The sequence below is a fragment of the Leguminivora glycinivorella genome, chromosome 10 (assembly GCF_023078275.1).
Source record: "Leguminivora glycinivorella isolate SPB_JAAS2020 chromosome 10, LegGlyc_1.1, whole genome shotgun sequence".
Classification (NCBI taxonomy): Eukaryota; Metazoa; Arthropoda; class Insecta; order Lepidoptera; family Tortricidae; genus Leguminivora; species Leguminivora glycinivorella.
In genome coordinates, this window is record NC_062980.1 from 3,274,401 (window position 1) to 3,291,772 (window position 17,372).

The following is a 17,372-nucleotide window of genomic DNA, read 5'->3' on the forward strand; positions in this document are numbered from 1 at the left end:
TCTGTCTGTACGGAGTTTATATGTATATGTTTTTGGTTACACTTTTTAACAATATGATCTGCCCGTAAAGACATAGGTGATACCATAACGCTGATTTTCAGCAAAATAGGGCACGACCGGGATTTGAACCCGGGACCTCTCACACCCAAAGCGAGAATCATACCGCTAGACCATCATGCCGCTTGGTTTTCATTATAAAAATCTTCAGTCCAACCCGACAAGCTTAAATCGAACATTTGTGTAAATACACCTCAATGTCTGCACATCGTTGTTTTATGACTCATAATGTGACTGCAATAACGTAGATATAATTGCACAATAATTGTACACTATCATAATTACAGCTTGGGTAGTATGTTTTCTACTTGTTTAAAGTTTTCGTAAAAATGTATAAAATTTAGGTCATTACCTAAGTAGATTTTAATACGCATTTGTGACGCACATTTTGTGATACGTGTTTATAAACTTACTGAAGACTTTTCAGGTTGAAAGCCTCATTTATAAAGATATGAACTAAAAAAAAATTACGGGATTCAACAAACAATTACCTACTAGCTAGGTTCCTATAAGTTATACTTTTAGAAGTCCAAATCGCGACTAATATTAGTATTGAAGATTAATACTAGAATAACGCCCTTTTGAGTCGACTGTGTTTCTAGACTAGACTCGAACTTGCTCGTACCTAAGTATATCATAGATCGTTCAGAGTGTTCAGACTTAGTAGAGACATTACGTCTTTTACATATATCTCATTAGTTTCTACAAAAAAATCAAAACTTACCAAGCCCGGGGGTCCGGTCAACGTGTGCGTTTTCCCGCTGCCCGTCTGTCCGTAGCAGAAGGCTGTACAGGAGAAACCTTCGACCGCCATCTCTAGAAGCCTCTTCACACCGGAATATTCTAGGACGTCCTCCTGAGAAGTATAAATTTTAATAGCAATGACAGAATTGTTAGATTCAAAGATAACCTTACATGAAGTAGAGAGACGAGGACCATCGATTATGCGCTACAGCGTATCGCAATTTATCTCCTACTGTCATACTAATATGGAAGAGCAATAATCGCTAGTAGTGGACATAATTATTGAGCGAAATTCACGAAACCGAATGGTCGACATTAAAAAATCGGCCCCTGAACAAGGTTTTCTAATTCGGTATAATAATGATAACTAACATAATTATTTACACGCTCCTATTTAATATCAACTACTAGGTAGTAGGTACATAAGTTTAATTTGCTCCAACAATCCAGGTGAACCCAGTCAACAAATTGTGAAAACAAAAACATCGTTAATAATGACAGGAAGTAGGGCGGGCATAACAAGTTTACAACATGCCAGTCACTTCCCCAAACTTTACTGTGTACAAATTAATTCATATTTTTAATTTGATGGACAAAACAACCGCTATTTTCCAACAGTGTACTGTACAGTCAACCAGTTGGAACCCTAGGCCACTCTACAACCATGACAAAATGATAAGCGGTAAGAGATTTCTTACAATTTGATTTATAAAGTCACTATGATATAGTTCTACAGTGGCCTAGGGTTCCAATTGGTTGACTGTACGTACCTATATATGGTATTTTTTTTAAGTTTAAACCAAGCAACAAGTCCTAAGTGCGTTTTCACATTATCCGAATCCGATATCGGATGTCGGAAGAATCTCATAGGCAGTCAAAGATGGCGTCTTCAATGTATAGGATATCGGTCATCCGATATCGGATCGGATAATGTGAAAACGCAGTTACGCTATTGGGAAATGCAGGGCGTACTATTGATTTTTTGTGATGTTTTGCAAAACAGGGCACACGGACAAACGTACTAAGAATATTGTAGGAAAACCGCCTTGGCCTTCTGCCCCCGGCCGCAGCAAATAAACCTCTCTGTCGCGCGCGACAATGCCTACATACATAATACTCGTATATGTAGCTTAAAGACAATGTTTACATAATATTTACATTCTAAGCTTTCTTCGAGATTCTAAATAGCCAATCGTTAAACATGAACTGTGAAGTTTGATACCTGTGTAGCCGCAGGCTCAAAGACCACATTGTAGGAGAAAACCTTGGCCTTCTGCCCCGGATTCTGGCAGATGACTTGCCCCTTGCCAGGGAATTCCAGCATGTCCCGCTCTTGACACGCTCGTTCCTTATCGTTGAGGGGCCGAACTCTGAAAAAAAAAAACATGTGGCTTAGTCTTTAACTTAGTTATTTTCAAAATAATATATCTAATTGCCAAGACCCATATACCTACATAAAAAGTACGAATAGAGTCGTTATTACAATTAGAAACGGCAGCAGAATCCACAGATAAGGCTAACCTAATAAGTAATTGATCTGATTTGTATGACCTACTCATTGATTATAATACCTACCTTTACTCATTGATTTATTATGATTCAGTAAAAAAATCACTTTTAGTGATGTAGCAAGGATTTCAAAAGGCAAAAATCAAAAATGGCGGCTCAAATACAAATATCGGTCCTAAATCCGATATCGGATCAGATAATGTGAAAACGCACTTAAACGCTATTGGGAAATGCAGGGCGTACTATTGATTTTTTGTGGTTTTGCAAAACAGGGCACGACCGGGATTTGAACCCGGGACCTCTCACACCCAAAGCGAGAATCATACCGCTAGACCATCATGCCGCACTATCCACTAATAAAATTTCCTACTTACAACAATAAAGCGTATTACTAACACGCCATGGAACATTTGTGTAAACACATATGTAGCTATTACGTGTTATATGTATATACTCGATCAATTGAATTTTAGACCGTTCTGGTAATTTGAGGAAGCATCCAAGAGGCATGATGGTCTAGCGGTATGATTCTCGCTTTGGGTGTGAGAGGTCCCGGGTTCAAATCCCGGTCGTGCCCTGTTTTGCTGTAGCGAAATTAGATAATATGTCACGTTTAATAAAATTTTAAATCAGAAGTTTACAAAAATGATGTTTGAACCGCTGTGAAGTACCTATTGTATAAGGTACCTACTTAATCGAAACAACACATAAGCAATATTACAGCATAAATATTTGGCATTTTTATTTTTTTCATCGTAGTCGATATTTATTTAACTCGACAAACGATGTATGCTTTCAAAAGCAAAGTAGATCAGTAGTACCTAAATAGCCAGACCCTGAAGCTAAGACTCTAGCAGCATTTATATAGGGCTCATTATAAATAAATAAAAAATATTGATGTGATGTATATAGACATAGACATTGATCGCCAATTACCTTCCTTATTTTAATATTTCAGCAATATAATAATCCGCTAGCAGTTTTATTCAATTATTAGATTGTCATGAAATAAGTATCATCGTGGATTCTACCATAGCAGTTTGATAAGCACTCCGAGCGTGTTGTGACACAATCCAATATAAATAATTACAGTGCTCGCCGATGTATGGTATGCGTCATGGTACAATCCACAGGTGATTTACCAAATACGCAAAATGGTGAATCAAAATAATAAGTAGGTAAGCATTATAATTTCAAACTAAGATCAAAATATCAAACAGCATAATTACTTCTCTATACGAATAACTGCCTACATATGAATTTGAGATTTGATAAATTACTTCCAGCATCACTCATGCCAAATTTGGTTCAGACATTACCTATCTATTTTTTATACTACTTTGGTGGTAAAAAATATACTGCCCGCCTGATGGTAAGCAGTCTCCGTATCCAATGAACGCATGTAACTCCAGAGATGTTACATGCGCATTGCCGACCCTACTACGCCACTATACCGTGCTCTTGTTGACTTCTATCATCCTTACGAGTGAATTTTTCATACTAACTAGCGATTTTTGGTCCGCTAGAGCCGATTCCACTTCCACATGAATCCATAGAAACTAAGTAAATTACCTACTTATCATAAAAACAAATTATTTTGGTGACCCTTTTGCGTTGTCTCTGCAAAGTTTGTACATAATTTGCTTGTATCGAGGCTCTAAACAAATGAATAGTGATGTGCAAGTTGCGGAAACATTCCAAAAAAATCTTAAATTTCATGAAAAATTCACGAAACTTCCACGAAAAATAAAAAGAATTTAAATTTATGAAATGGAAAGTTTCCATCCATACAATTGTCCATACAAAGTAAGGAAAGTTTCCGAAGTTTTCCTATGTGAACATCTCAGAATTTTGGAAACTTTCCGTCGGCACATCAGTAGGTACAAATGAACATGTCGCTATAGCTTTTGTTTTATACCACTCCCTCTCGTCACAAACATGGTTTCATTCAAATGAAAATCGATTAGTTTAATGCGAAGTCTGTGTCAACAGCCGATATTCGGTGACCATTCGAGACCGAGCCCGCTTTGTTCGGCCTCCCTTGTTCTTGTTCTATAGGAAAGGTTTTTCACCTGAATTTTGCGATTATTTAACGAAAGGCCTTCCACTTGACTTTAGCTTTAGGTCTAGACATGGTGGGTGGTTATCATCGTATGGGAAATGTAAAATGTCGAGGACATCAATTCTGAAAAGTTAAAATTCGTTTGAAAGAATGAATTGTTTACGTTTAACGCCTGTCACGTGCGGCTTCAAAAGGGGGCAAATAATGCTGGTAGGAAGAAATGAAAGGAAAGAAAAATCGCTCCTTAAAATGTCTATATTTGGGTCATGACCTTGCTTGAGCCTTTTCATTAAGGAAAACATCGTGAGGGAATCGGATTGGACTAATTCCAATAAGGCCCAGTAACCCTTCGGGTTGGAAGGTCAGATGGCAGTCACTTTCGTAAAACTATGGCCAAATCTTGGGATTAGTTGTCAAAGCGGACTCCAGGCTCTCATGGGCCTTGCCGAATTCTGGGATAACCCAAAGAGGATGATGACCTTGCTGAAGCCTAGGTTGACATGTGTGTATATTGACCACGCGACCCCTTTCCTGAGTGCTGGATCCACCCTTGCACAGAAGGAATTCAAATTTCGTTAAATGGATGAATCACTGAACGTTGGATGGAAACAAGCGCAGTAACCCTGCAAACATTTGGTTTTGGATGCTTGATGAAACGGTATGTAACCACCAGCTTACCTGACGACGACGTTAATGTTGTCCTCATCCGAGTTAAGGGTAGTGCTGGAGCCTCTAGAGCTTCGGTCCAGGCTGCCCGCTCTGCTTCCACTGAAACAACATGAAAATTGTCACTTGATTGATAAATAAATAAATAAATATTGGGGGGGGGGGGACCTTACACAGATCAACCTAGCTCCAAACTAAGCAAAGCTTATACGATGGGTGCTAGGCGACGATATACTTACTTATATAGATAAATACATACATATATACATAGAAAACATCCATGACTCAGGAACAAATATCTGTGTTCATCACACAAATAAATGCCCTTACCGGGATTCGAACCCGGGACCGCGGCTTAGCAGGCAGGATCACTACGCGCTAGGCCAGACCGGTCGTCAAATTGCTGAGTATATTGCTAGAGGATTGACTTAGGGCTGGTTTTTCAATCGCCAGATAAATAATATCTGTCAGATATATGTTAGCTTTTTATTTATTTTTATTTATATGTTAGCTGTCATTGTCATTTATACGTGTGATGAAAAGGATAGTGATAACTTTATCTGATAGATACATTTATCTGGCGATTGAAAATCCGGCCCTTAGAGAAATAATAATATGGGTAGTTTACGGAATTATAAATCAAAGTCACAGCTGTGTGGCAATTAGACCTCTGACCGCCCCACGTTGGGCGCCAAAATGTAATGTCGCCATCAATAGTAGAATATACATTCAAACTATCAATAATTTCCATTCTACCTCCTCAAACTAGCAAATTTCATGTTTCAGTTAATTAATTTTCATGCAATAACTGTTGGTATTCCTTAAATAAATAATAAATAATAGTGCTTGAATATAGATATTTTTTTAATGCTTGGTTTAAACTGCTTGCAATTTCTATTGGCGCCGGTGATTTAGGGTTAGCGACGTGGAGATGATTTTAATGCCAATATCAATATTTTTTTTATTGACAAAAATTCGTCTACTTAGGTGCGTTGCAATCATTTACAATTTTACAGGGTTTAATATAAAACAAGTTGTTTCCTGTAGTTAAATTTGGCATAAATAAATAAATAAATACATATTTTATGTATTTATAAATTAATAAATAAATACATATTTTATGTATTTATTTATTTATTTAAACTTTATTGCACAAATTATCAATAAACGACGGCCCTCATTTGACGGCCCTCATTAAATAGGTAATAGGTTTAAATGACGGCCCTCATTTGCCGCTCCCTTGATGAGAGAAACCAAGCTGTTATTAAAGAAATAAGAAACATTGTTGGAGCACTGCAGGAGAAAGTAACAGTGTTGGAGGGAAGGCTAAACTGCAAGTGCATGCAAGATGCAAACTCCTCATTCCGACAGCCTGTCACCTCCCATTCGACTGGCGAGACACTCGATACCGAGTCTTGCACCTCTGCAATGAAGACTGCCCTTGCTACCAGTAGTAGTGTTCCAGTAGATTCCAAAGCTACTGCAGTTTCACTTGCTCCAGCATGGCCTAAGACAAAAGTTCCCAAAACGGCCACTACGGTAGATATTACTAGCGGTAAGACACAGGCTCCTATAACTCAGTCTAACACCTCAAAGCAAGGAGATAAAAGGAAATACGCTGATGCTGCCCGGGTCCCCAAAGGTGCGCCAGAAAAACCGTCGGGAAAGCAACAAACTGCGAGTCAACGGCGTCCCGCCCGAGAGGCAGGCGAACTTCTTGAGTCAGCCGAGCAGGTTAAAGAAGCAGCACAAGTACTAGAAAGGCAGGTAAACAAGTCTCACGCGATGAGCAAGAGTCCTCTAGACACATCGCTTCCTAGTATCCGGCGTGGAACAGCCGTTCCAGGAACCACATGCTCTCTAGAGGCAGCAGAACGGTGGACATACCTACACCTGTACTATGTTAAACTGGGCACTACTCAAGAGCAGGTGCATACGCACTTGACCAACATTTGCGGGAGTAATGACTGCACTGTTGAAGAACTAAAAGCACGAGGCAAATATGCCTCTTTCAAGATAGGGATCCCAGCTACTCTAGAAGAGAAAGTCATGGACTCTGATAACTGGGCTAGAGATATATGTATTAAACCATGGCGAAATAATTTTCGGAAATTTCGAAACATCGACAAAGCTGATTAAACGTGTTAAATTTAAAAGTGTATCCGTTTTCTATCAGAATGTTCGAGGCTTACGGTCTAAAACTAGTACTTTTTTTAAAAATGTATTGGCATGCCCATCTGAAGTTATTGCTTTAACTGAGACGTTTCTGACTAGCTCCGTAAGCGACGCGGAACTGTTTCCCACTGAATATGTCGTACTAAGGCGCGATCGCGCTGGCGACGTCGGATGGGGAGGGGTTTTGCTTGCTGTGCGGAATTGTTACTCTGTTCGCTTAGTCCCTAATGTTGATGGACAAACAGACGAGATGGAATTGTTAACAGCCATAATAGAATGGAAAAATATAAAATTCATTTGTTCTGTGGTTTATTTACCGCCTAATTATAGAGATGACCAATACTTGCAGGTTTTAAATTGCCTGGAAAATATAATATGCAAATATTCGGATTTAGATATAGTAATAGTAGGTGACTTTAATTTAAACTCGTGTAGTGCAACGGTCAAGACACAGTTTCAGTCCTTTTTAGAATTTGGAAATCTGTATCAGCATAATAGCGTAACTAACGAGTATGATGGAGTCTTGGATCTGGTACTGAGCGGGGTTGAGCCGCAGAATGTGAGTGTTACGGGGGAAGTAGATGCACTGGTGCCCCCAGACGCGTATCATCCACCACTCGAGGCAACATTAGCGCTGCGCCGGGGCAAGTTTGAACAACTACCACCCCATCCCCCACTGGGAAATGCTAGCGGGAATCCAGCATGGAATTTTCGTAGGGCTGATTTTGGTACATTATATTCTAGCATTGCAAACACAGACTGGACTGAGGTGCTGAGTGCGCAATGTGTGGATGTAGCTGCTGAAAGGTTTTACGCGAGACTAAATGAATGTATTGGTAACTGCGTACCATTGAAGAAGCAGCCGGTCCCCAAGCGCTATGTATATCCATCATGGTACACACCGGAAATAATCCGCAATATACAGAGCAAATTTTATCATTTTCGTAAATTTAAAGAGTTGGGTCTCGATTTCAATCGAGAATTATACCGCTACTATAGAGGCCGTGTTAAATTCCTCATCGACAATGCTTACCAGCAATACCTCCGCAGCCTTGAGAAGGATATTACTGAAGATCCAACGAGGTTCTGGAATTATGTAAAGAGTAAGCAAAGGAGCAGAAGTCAGGTGACCGAATTTACCTATAAGGGTGAAACGGTGTCGGGACAAAGAGCTGCAGGTGCTTTTGCTGACTACTTTAGTTCGGTATTCCACAAGGATGAACCGCGACTCGATGAGGCTGAGGCGATGCAGATAGGGAGTAAAGCAGAGGCGCAAGCGGCACGAGTCACTGTAGACACTGTGGACGCCCTAGAGTTGCGAAAAGCTGCTAAGCGACTTAAATCACGGAGTTCTGCAGGGCTTGATGGCATTCCTCCATATCTTGCAAAGGACTGCATATCCGCTCTAGAGAAACCGCTCTTGCATATTTATAATCTTGCGTTGAAATGCGCAGTGTATCCGGACGTGTGGAAAAAAACCAGAGTCACTCCTGTACCTAAGAGTGGTTCAAGTACTGAAGTAGAGACGTATAGACCCATAGCTGTCCTCTCTGTCTTTGGCAAGCTTTTCGAAGCAATGATAGACTGTCGAATTAGCCATCAGATTTCCACCCAGCTTGCTGACGGCCAGCACGGGTTCCGGAGGGGGCGCTCGACTTCGACCAACCACACAGTGTTCGTGGACTATGCCGCTGCAGAAATGGACGCGGGTCGCCAGGTCGACGCCGCCTATTTTGATTTTAAGAAGGCGTTTGACCTTGTTGATAATGACATCCTCTTGCAAAAGTGCGCTTTTATGGGTTTCTCATCTAAGCTTCTCAAATTCTTCGCAAGCTACTTGAAGGATCGGTGTCAGGTGGTCAAGGTTGATGGGTGCGAGTCTAACCCATATTTTACACGATCTGGGGTAAGCCAAGGAAGTACCTTAGGTCCGACACAATTCATGATAATGATAAATGACTTGCCGGGAGCGGTAAGCACTGCAAAGTGCTTATTGTTTGCTGACGACCTCAAGCTTTTCCTAGGCGTTGGCGAAGTAAGTGACTGTGAGGCGCTGCAGCATGATATAGATGCGGTGGCTAAATGGAGTAAAGAGAATAAATTACAATTCAATGTCTCTAAATGTAAATCTATCACTTTTAACAGAATTCGGAAGCCGCTAAACACACTGTATACTCTGCATGGTATCCCGTTGGAGCGCGTCACAGAGATTAGAGACCTTGGATTAATGCTTGACAGGGAACTTAACTTCCGGCAACATATCACCACCATATGTTTGAAATCAAGCAAAATACTCGGGTTTATCATGAGGATGGCATACCAGTTTCCTAATCCTAACGTCGCTATACGGCTCTACAATGCATACGTGCGCAGTCGACTGGAATTTGGAGCAATGGTCTGGGATCCCAGCGAAGCAAAGTATAACCTAAATATTGAGAAAATACAGCGTAAATTTGCACGGTTCATATACAAAAAGAAATATGGTTACTATCCCTACATGTATCCGTCACTATTTGTTTCGGCTATGGTGGACTTGGACACTCTGGAATTCAGAAGGAAGCTGTTGCTTATAGTGCATTATTACCACCTTCTGAATAACAGAGTAGACAATCCATCGGTGCTAACGCAGATTGGACTACATGTCCCCGTTCCGAGACGCGGAGGCGGCGCCACGGTAGAGCCGCGGCGACGCCCGCACCCTTTTGCGCGGATCGTTGCGCGCACAAGACGGGGAGATAATGCTCCGACGCGCAGAGCAGCTCAGCTGCTAAATAATTTGTACGCACAGGATGCTGATACAGATGTATTCCATGATAGTTTGGGCGTATTCCTGAAGCGTGTTAGGCTGTGTCTTGGCAGTTGTTTTTAGAGCAGTCACATTAATTATTGTTTTTTTATATTTTTTTTGTATAATTTTTTGATATGCATGAATTATTTATAATATGATAAAAATAATGTTTAGAAATAAGTTTTAATTTTGACATGCATGAAATTTAATGTAATTAAGTACTTTTAATTTAATATGTAAGTGTTTTGGTTAAGTACTGTAAACTTACGTATTTGAATAAATAAATTAAATTAAAAAGTACAAAGGGCGGACTTAACGCCTTAAGGCATTCTCTACCAGTCAACCATTGGGCAAAACAGAGATAGGAGATAGGATGATTTTATTATAGGACATTCATCAGTCGATCCACGCCTTAAATAATACAAAGTTGAGTTAACAATGTCACATAATTGCAGAACATTATACTTTAATGCAATAAAGGTAAAAATCATTACGGCATAATGACTGCAGCAAACCGAACCTTGTAGATATGGATCGAAAGTGACGATAATTGCCCCTGTTTGTCGACTCATCTGTTGACATACTGTCGATCGGTAAACAACTTCTGTTATTTTACCGATAGGTAAATAAAGTTTGATGTTGATTAGCTTTTGACAGTTTTCTACTTTACTAACGAGTGGAATTGTGGTAAAGTGACAAAAATGATTATCAAAATGAAAGTGACCATGCAGGCAAGTACGGTCAAGCGATAAATGATAAAACAGCAGGCCGTCACTATAGCACTATTTCGTCACTACTTTTAAAAATACTTGTATCTTCGTCTGTCAATGAAAAGAAAATTGTAGTAAGTATGTATGAAATGCATATAGACTTACTGCGTTTTAACTTTGAGAAGCAGCGTGAGATACGAGATTTTTTCAAAGTAGTGACGATTTGTTAGTGCGATAGGGACGGCCGATGTTTTATCGTTTATCGCGCGACCATGATTGCCTTGGCATGACCGGTCTCAGGGAGGGAATCGAACTAGCGTCTGCTGTATTTGCTGCAGTAGGTAATAGGAATCTGATCACTTGGCCTTGGCCTAGACGGCTTAGGTGACAAAGTTCTGGAAAGACATAAGAAACTTACGAAAGCTTTTGCTCAAAAAGAAATGGCAACTGAACTATCTCTCACATTCTATGAAGATCCCTAATTTTGCTACTGCTCTTCGTTAATGGAAGACAAAAAATATTGCGAAATTAAAATTGACAACGACTACTAAGTACCTAAGAGTATTAGATGGAAAGTTGAAACCAATATTTCAGGGTTTCTTTTTGATAGAGAATGTACACACATATAGCTGTTTGCGATTTTAATATGTTGAAAGCGGTACTGGGTCCATTCGACCCTGTAAAATGTATGATTAATTTGGTAGTTTTAACTAATTGCCACAGCGGACATGTTAACTAAACGCAACAGCGAAATCAAAAATAATAGTTGTACCTAGTCTTATTCGAAGCCGTTGAATTTAAAATTAAAATTTTTCCTTCATATTTTTTGTCTTTAGTCCGGAATCCTCGTGTCTAAAGCCATGGATCGTGTTTGCTCGGATGAGCATAGTTTATGCATGTCACTGCCAATGCCAAGGGTGTATCGATTCAAATCGTACGATAACAGCCGTGCATTACTTATTCATAAATTATTACATCAATCTATTAATATTATGGAGTTTATGGAGTTATTGGAATCTAACTGGTTCTTCACAACTTTTTCTTCACAGTAGTTTAAACATTAGTAAGTATTATCACTGATTACGCAAGAGGTTAAATTTTCATTCCAAGGTAGAACCTACTTACTTACTTACTCCACTGGCTCATCGACCCAAAAAGGATCTTGGCCTCCGACACAAGATATCGCTACTCTGCCCTATCCTGCGCCACTTCACGCCAGTTGGGTACACCGAGTGCGGACAGGTCTTTCAGGGCTTCCTCGCACCAGCGATATCTGGGACGCCCAGGCGGACGTTTTTCACCCAGGTGTCCCACATATGCTCTTCTCACACCACGATCCTCCTTTCCAGGTGGCCGAGCCAGCGGAGCCGTGTGGCTTTGATCTCACCAATTATACTTATTAGGCACCGCCATTAGCTCTTCCAGCTCTCTATTTTTCCTACGCCTCCAGGTTCCTAGAATGTTAGGTAGAACCTAAGATTTCCATATTTTTATTACTTAGGTACATATTGTTTTTATGAAGCGGAGTGGGTCAAAATTGAAGTGGTTTTTAGGAGTATTATTTTTGAGATACATTATAAATAAAAGAATATAATGTATGCATGTGTTAGGTTCTATTAATTCCTATAACATCATATTTTAATCCACTTCACATCGTTATGTTAACCTTTACTAATTTACTTTAATAACAAATTGGACATTTCAATTTTAAATTACGTGATGTATGACGCAAGTTAAGTTTCTATTTATGTATTTATACATAAATAGAAACGTGTCACACGTCGACACGACACGACACGTCGATAATCCCTACTTTCTTATTTCAAAAGTAAAAGTTTCAGTCTGATAGCCTATATTGTCAATGGAAATAGGAGGGAAAAAATCACACACGAGTTTTTATTTATTTATATGTACATACATTCATACATATAATCACGCCTGTATCCCATAAAGGGGTAGGCAGAGCACATTAACTACTAAGTTTCAGTGCCACTCTTGGCAAAAAGGGGTTAAAAGAAATCCAAATCGTGACAGTGCAGTGACAGGTTTATTTTTATTTTGTTTTTTAGGTGTTTATTTATATTTTCTTTATTTCCCGTTTATTATTTCATTTACCATTTCAATTGGCATTTATACCTAAGTATAAAGTGTTGTCATTTTGGCAGCGGAGCTAACAGCAGAAACCAAATAAATTTATTAAAAACAAAGATGTCCGAAATTCGCCTTCGGTATTCATGGTAGGTTCTCTGATATACCTACGAGTACATATACAATAATTATAAGCTGGAAACTAAGTAAACAATATGAGAAGTAGTAGATACATATTCCAGATTGCTGGTTTTACGGGGTTCTTTTGACCCCGTTCTTTTTAGTAATACGACAAGAATGGGTAGTAAATTATTTTTCACCACACCAACTGTTAAAGGCTTACTTGCTATTCGAAGACAGATAGCAAAATTGCATTTTATCCACAAGAGTGCAAAGTAATTTCATACAAATTTCAACTTCATGTCTTAAGCTGTCTGGTAGAATTTTCTTACTGATTTCTTCTTGATGATTTATAATCATAAATATTAGATTGATTAATTTGTTGTATAATCAGTATTTTGTTCGTGTTATTGTGGTAAAAAAATGTGTTTCAACTCGCTATTACACGGACGAACCTGACCCCAAGCCAAGCAAAACTTGTACCCAATCAATTCTCATACATGGAAACTTTAGACTCCCCCTTTAAAGACTAACCATTTCCTCAAGTCGGTTTAATAATTGAAGAGTCCAGTCTGGAGTGACAGCGGCCGGCGAAATGTCAAGGGCTGCCTGCTTAATATGTATAGGCTTTTAGTGAACCTAATTGAATGGGAGGGAAGTTTTGGTATATATTGATTTTATAATATGTTTTTGTAGGGGAAATTGGTAAACAAGGTATAAGTTTTAGTTGTTATGATAATGAGGATGTTTTCGAATTTTCTAGACGGTTGAATTTACGTACCTACATAAATGAATTGCCTATTCGTACTGTTCTGTTGCTCTTTTTTTCGGGGCCTAGAAAGATAAAATTGCAGATCAGCAATTCCCGTAAACTTTGTACAAAAATTAAGGGAAAAGTTAAATTTGTTTTTATTAATTCCTATTTTGTTACCAAGATTTTGTTGATGAATTGAGATTTTATTAAGTTTTATTTCGTCATTAAGGTTTTCTAGTATCTATATTTTCTTAATTATAACAATTATACTGTATATATCTTACGAAAGTAGAATTATATTACTAAATGTTGGTAACAAAATAGGATCAATTAAAATTTGCTGACGTGGCATTGTACAAAGTTGACGGGAATTGCTGAGATATGTTAGGTACCTAATTAAATTTTAACTAATAGGCAACTTGATTGACGTTATTTGTTTCACAAGGGGGTGAAGTTGTTGTTTAACCGCACGTGCCAATATTGATACCCGAGCAAGCGAAAGATTCCAATATTGAACCGCGAGCGTAGCGAGTTGAAACACATTTTTTTACCACAATAACACGAACAAAATACTGATTATACAACAAATTAATCAATCTGTACTTAAAATAAAATATTTTATACCATGCACGAAATAAAGTATCAGATAATTATAAGAAAAACAGGGACAGTATAAGTTATTTTTAACTCCAATTTATATTTTAAATATAAATCGGATAGAAATACCTATGTAAAGTAAATCAGTTGACCGTGACGTCACTCTATTCGATTTCATTGATGTGTATCTCTATGGTCGTTGCCATGGATTGATTTATAATATTTATGTCAGAACTCTGTCATTATTATCCTTGTGTTTTTAGCTGAATAAAGCCAAGTTTTCTTATGGTTTATCTGTCTATTATGTATCAATTTATTCAGCTAAAATTGTATCTATGCTAAACAAATAAGTATGTCGAACGAAAATAAAATATCACGCTATCTCCGCCCCGAGCGATTTGACGAAGAACCAAGTGCCGCCTCCTCTGACGTGAAATGGGCACATTGGTATTTTACATTTAATAACTTTCTGTCCGAGGAATGCGCCCCTGACACCAAGGACTCCATCAAACTAAAGCTCCTGGTAAACCATCTCTCTCCTACAATATTTTCTTATATACGTACAAGCAAAACGTACGACGAAGCTATCGGTATTTTAAAGAAAATATATGTAAAACCTAAAAACGAAATCCTTGCCAGACATCTGTTGGCTACGCGTAAACAACGAACAGACGAAACTGTCAAAGAGTATGTTCAAGCCCTAAAACTTCTTGCCCAAGAATGTAATTTTACGCAAGTCACGGCAAACGAACATCAAAACGAGTCCATGCGCGGAGCGTTCATTGCTGGCATCAGTTCGCAGAAAATAAGGGAGAGACTATTAGAAAAATTGAATCTTAACTTAGACGAAGCGGTCAACTTGGCGATTTCTTTAGAAGATGCTGGAATAAACTCACAAGCATTTAGCAATACCTCTAATACATCACAACATCTCAATGCCTTACCCGAGCCTGAAAACACGGAGAATTTAGCGGCTTCATCGTCCGCCCCTAATCAAAACTCATCGAGACGTCGCTGCTTCTTTTGTGGAGGAAATGTGCATCAGCGCATAAAATGTCCTGCGGCCAACGATACCTGTCAACTTTGCTCCAAAAAGGGCCATTTTGCAAACGTGTGCAGATCCAGACAACCACATAGAACAAATGCTATATGGACGGATGATGTTCCACGCGATGCCATTCTGTCTGCCATCTCTGCCGCTTCTCCAAGTAGTCTAAGTAAAGCTACCTCACCTATAATCATTAACGGATTTAAAGCTGAAGCGTTGATAGATACAGGAAGCTCTTTGAGTTTTATAAATAAAAGTCTGGCCGAGATACTCAAGTTAAAAATAAAGCCATGTCATTTTTCTATCACTATGGCAGAACTTAGTCACGTTTTTCACGTTCAAGGCTCTTGTCGCGTAAATATTCAAATTGAGAAGCATCAATACAAACAACAATCGCTTTTGGTCGCGAATAACCTATGCGCAGATGCAATTATCGGCCATGATGTCCTGAAACATCACTCATCTGTGGAAGTGGAGTTTGGAGGACCGAAGGAACCACTACGAATCTGTAATGTCATGGCAGCGTCAGTCCCGCCAGTGTCCTTATTTACCAATCTTTCTCCCAATACGAAGCCAATAGCGGTCCGGTCCAGGCGCCATAGCGACGATGACGAGCGGTTTATAAAATCAGAAATTTCTAAATTATTGGAAGACAGTATCATCGAACCCAGTATATCTCCCTGGCGAGCCCAAGTTCTTATTGCCGGTGGAGGTGTACACAAGAAGCGGATGGTAATCGATTATTCTCAAACGATTAATAAATATACCGAATTAGATGCATTCCCATTACCAAGAATAGAAACTGTTGTCGCAAAAGCTGCTCAATACAATTATTTCAGTCAGATTGACTTAAAAAGTGCGTATCATCAAGTACCTATTCTCCAAAAGGATCGAATATTCACAGCGTTTGAAGCGAATGGGAAATTGTACCAGTTCACCAGAATACCTTTTGGAGTCACCAACGGTGTAGCGGCTTTCCAGCGTACTCTGAATTATATCATAGAAAAAGAAAACTTAACAGGTACGTTTGCTTACTTGGATGACGTCACTGTATGTGGAAAGACAAGAGAACAACATGATATCAATCTGTCAAAATTCAAGGAAGCCGCCTCCAAATATAATCTGACATTAAACGAAGACAAGTGTGTATTCGGTAAGGAAACAATTAACCTACTTGGCTACACTATCAAAAATAACACGATTCAACCTGACGAGAATCGTCTAAAACCACTACTTGATTTACCAGCGCCAGAAAACGCGGCAGCATTAAAAAGAGCCTTAGGACTTTTCGCTCATTATTCCAGATGGATACCTAATTTCTCAGAAAGGATTAAACCACTGCTCTCAATAAATACATTTCCACTCTCTGTCATTGCAATGACTTCTTTCAACGAAATCAAGAAAGACATAGCTAAGGCCTCATTGTCCGCTGTCAGCGACGACGCCATGTTTACAGTCGAAACCGATGCTTCAGAAAACGCGCTAGCCGCGTCGCTGTCTCAAAACGGACAACCCGTAGCGTATTTTTCTCGATCCCTGAACGACTCAGAAAAGAAACAGCCTTCGATTGAAAAAGAAGCTGCCGCTATAGTTGAGGCATTACGTAGATGGCGCCACTATCTCATTGGCAGACACTTTCTTTTAATAACAGATCAACAGTCAGTATCGTTTATGTTCAACCAAAATCATTCGAGCAAGATAAAGAACGAAAAAATAGAACGATGGAGATTAGAATTGTCTTGCTTCAAATACGACATAGTTTATCGACCTGGAAAAGAAAATACGGTCGCCGACGCCTTAACCAGGGTATGTGCGCACATGAACATGGACAATTTAAAAACATTACATGAGAACATGTGTCATCCAGGGATAGTCAGAATGCACCACTGGGTGCGATCCAAAAATTTACCATATTCTGTAAATGATATTCGCGAAATGACTGCCAAATGTCGGATTTGCGCCGAAATAAAGCCAAGATATGCGGCAACAAGCGGTCAACTTATTAAAGCAACGTCACCCTTAGAACGACTGAATATTGATTTTAAGGGGCCACT

The 17,372-nt window shown here is 39.1% G+C and overlaps 1 protein-coding gene and 3 non-coding genes across 4 annotated transcripts in view; 1 reads left to right on the top strand and 3 right to left on the bottom strand.

Annotated features, from left to right (window-relative positions):
• Nucleotides 1-17,372, bottom strand: part of LOC125230498 (kinesin-like protein KIF12) — a 41,584-nt gene that overhangs the window by 10,626 nt on the left and 13,586 nt on the right. The window contains exons 3-5 of the mRNA XM_048135668.1: nt 5,051-5,140; nt 2,024-2,171; nt 782-913 (exon numbers count right to left, since the gene is read on the bottom strand). Coding sequence (XP_047991625.1) covers nt 782-913; nt 2,024-2,171; nt 5,051-5,140 — 370 coding nt within the window. The remainder of the gene's footprint in view (nt 1-781; nt 914-2,023; nt 2,172-5,050; nt 5,141-17,372) is intronic.
• Trnap-ugg lies at nt 109-180 on the bottom strand. Its single transcript has one exon. It is a non-coding gene; the product is annotated as a tRNA-Pro (tRNA).
• Trnap-ugg lies at nt 2,582-2,653 on the bottom strand. The gene has a single exon. It is a non-coding gene; the product is annotated as a tRNA-Pro (tRNA).
• Nucleotides 2,816-2,887, top strand: Trnap-ugg. Its single transcript has one exon. It is a non-coding gene; the product is annotated as a tRNA-Pro (tRNA).